This window comes from Sciurus vulgaris (genome assembly GCF_902686455.1).
Source record: "Sciurus vulgaris genome assembly, chromosome: X".
Lineage (NCBI taxonomy): Eukaryota > Metazoa > Chordata > Mammalia > Rodentia > Sciuridae > Sciurus > Sciurus vulgaris.
Genome location: NC_136471.1, coordinates 49,343,556 through 49,346,135, shown reverse-complemented (window position 1 = coordinate 49,346,135; position 2,580 = coordinate 49,343,556). Strand labels below are relative to the sequence as shown.

The following is a 2,580-nucleotide window of genomic DNA, read 5'->3' as shown; positions in this document are numbered from 1 at the left end:
TCTTCAAGGTTAGGAATATATTCGCTACAGCCCGCAATCTGCAGTCTTCAAGATTGTTCAACATCTGGTTTAGGACACAGGTTTCCAGAAAACATGGGATGTTATCCGTCCCTACTCTAGGTAAAAGGAGGGCATAACTTTCCTCCCAACCCCCTAGCTTCACAGGAGGAGAGCGACTGCACCCTTTAAATCTCAGCATGAGAGAAATTGCTTTTACAGTGAAGTTTGCGGTCTCATATTTTCCTGCAGACTCAAATTGATATTTGGGGTCAATATGGGCAAAATGAACACTATAATCGATCATGTTAAATTTAAGAATCCGGACACCAGTTACCCGCTTCTACGCAAAATGACGAATGAGAACATTATTAGAAGAGTGAGAACGCCATCCAATCAGCTAACTCCAGCAGCAACGGCCCACTCTCTGCGTTTCCCCAGGCCTACGTAGGTGGGGCAAACCGCTCTCCGTAATTGGGTCTGCGTCATTATCTGCGCGCGCGCAGACTCCCGCCATAGAACTGTATTCCAACCAATCAGGCTTCAGCAGGACACGTCACTCCGCCCAGTCGCCTCCCGGATCTCCGCGGAAACGCATGCGCGGGTCGCGGCCCGCGTCTTTGAATTTGGGAGGTGGCTTTCAGAATCCAAGATTGTGGCTGAAGAGTGTGTCAGGTGAGGAACTTTTAAACACCCCGCGAAATAGGGCCTCTGAGAGCGAGGAGAATATCCCAACTTCCGAGGGCGGTACTGTATTGCGAAGGATAACTGGGGTCGGGTTTTCTTCCAGCTCATGAATTTGCCTAATGGGTGCCGTCTTTGATAATTTCGCTCTCTGCTTCAGCAGGTTGTGAGAGTGGTCCTAGGCAAGCACTGACACGGTTCACCCCATGGGGTCAGAAACTGCTTCCCCACCTTCTTTCTTAGCACTCTAGTAAACTACTACGAGTTGGACCGTCCCACTGGATTGGATACATATATTACTCTACTGTTCTAGGTAGGTGGGGTTGAGTAAGTGTCATTCGAGCATTCTTCGTTTTTCCTATTTGAAGCCAAATTTTTATAATTCATTCTTGGTTCTCCTCTTTCTTTTTCCTACATCTCATTCTTTTGTTGTAGCCGCCCATTCTACCTCCACAACGTATCATGAATTCAGTCTTTTTCCACCACATCTTAGGCCTAGTGCAGACTAGTGATTCATCTTCTGGACTTCTGCAAGGACCTTTACGTGGTCTCTTGCCGCTCTTTGACTCCTGATGTTCTCGTCTCCATACTGCAGATAAAATGGTCTTAAAACACAAATCAGATATTGCTCCCTCCCCTGAAGACCGACCTCCTCTTCCTCCTCCTGTGCGAAAAATCCAAACTCCTTACTGCTGGCCTACAAGGTGCAGTACGATATACTCCATGGCTGCCTTTCTGACTCTCACCACCCCTTGCCTCTGGGCACTGTCACCAAACTGGTGTTGCTGCTGTTTCATTAACATACAAAGCTCTTTCTTGCTTTAAAGTCTTCAAATGTTTTCCTTTTCCCTCCCTATAAAATACTCTTGCAATAGATGCTTACATGGTAGGTTCCTTGACACTCAAATATCAGCTTAAGGGTTACCACAGAGGGACTTTCTCTGAACACTTATTTCAAAGTAGATTTCCACCCCACCCTATTTCTATCACATCTCTGTATTATATTTATTATTATTTGTTATTTATTGATTCTCACTTCTCCCTCAGCCTCTCTCCACAGTGTGAGTTTCATGAATGTAGGGACCTTGATTGTTTCATTATTTTATCCCTGGTAACTAGAATTGTGCTTGGCATATAGACAATATTCAGTAATTATTTACTAAACACATAGCATTAATAAATGGAGAATGTTTCTGCCTTGAGAATGCTTAGTATGGATCCAAATTTGGCTTTTTAACTATGTAATTTTAACTGAGCACTGACAAAGTGGGGACCATAATGATTAAAAGCAAAATCAAGGAGGAGTGCAGAAAATAGAAGTGGAGAAAGTAAGTTGAGTTCATGAGGTATATTAATTTTGGACTTGCTTATATTATATAGCCATTCTAAGAGGACACTTTAAGTTTCTCACAGTTCAGCTGATAAATATTACCTTGGCCAGTTGTTAGTTTCTATTTAGGTTAAGGGCTTTCTGAAAAAATTAACCTATAGGTTTTATTTCCTAAATTGTTTTGAACTTATTAATTGCATGTCTTTTGTGTGCTAGGCACTAGGTACTAAGTGTGGGAATATAGGCAGATATGGTCCCTGTCTTTGTGGAGGAAAAAGTATTGTTTGACTAATGATAACAATGATAACTTGACACTTGTTTCTGTATAGAACATATGTAATAATGTCACCTCAAAAGAGAGTCAAGAATTCCCAGGCACAAAACAGAACTTCGCAGGTTAGTAGTTGTCAGACCAATCTCTCAGCCTGGAAAGCAAAACCAAGCAACTCAAAGAGTATCTTGAAACAAAACACAGTGGAAGATTGTGAACATGCTGATGATCAAGCTGAAGATGCTCTGCAAATAACATTGGAATATTTTGAAAAGGGTAAAGACATTGTTTTCCTTAT

The 2,580-nt window shown here is 42.2% G+C and overlaps 1 protein-coding gene across 2 annotated transcripts in view; it reads left to right on the top strand.

The window, feature by feature from the left end:
• The first annotated feature begins 573 nt into the window (after positions 1-573).
• CENPI (centromere protein I) overlaps positions 574-2,580 on the top strand; it is a 73,306-nt gene continuing 71,299 nt past the window's right edge. For both annotated transcript variants that reach the window (XM_079124057.1, XM_079124056.1), the window contains exons 1-2: positions 574-672; positions 2,341-2,558. In XM_079124057.1, the coding sequence (XP_078980183.1) occupies positions 2,354-2,558 (205 nt within the window). In that variant the 5' untranslated portion in view covers positions 574-672; positions 2,341-2,353. The remainder of the gene's footprint in view (positions 673-2,340; positions 2,559-2,580) is intronic.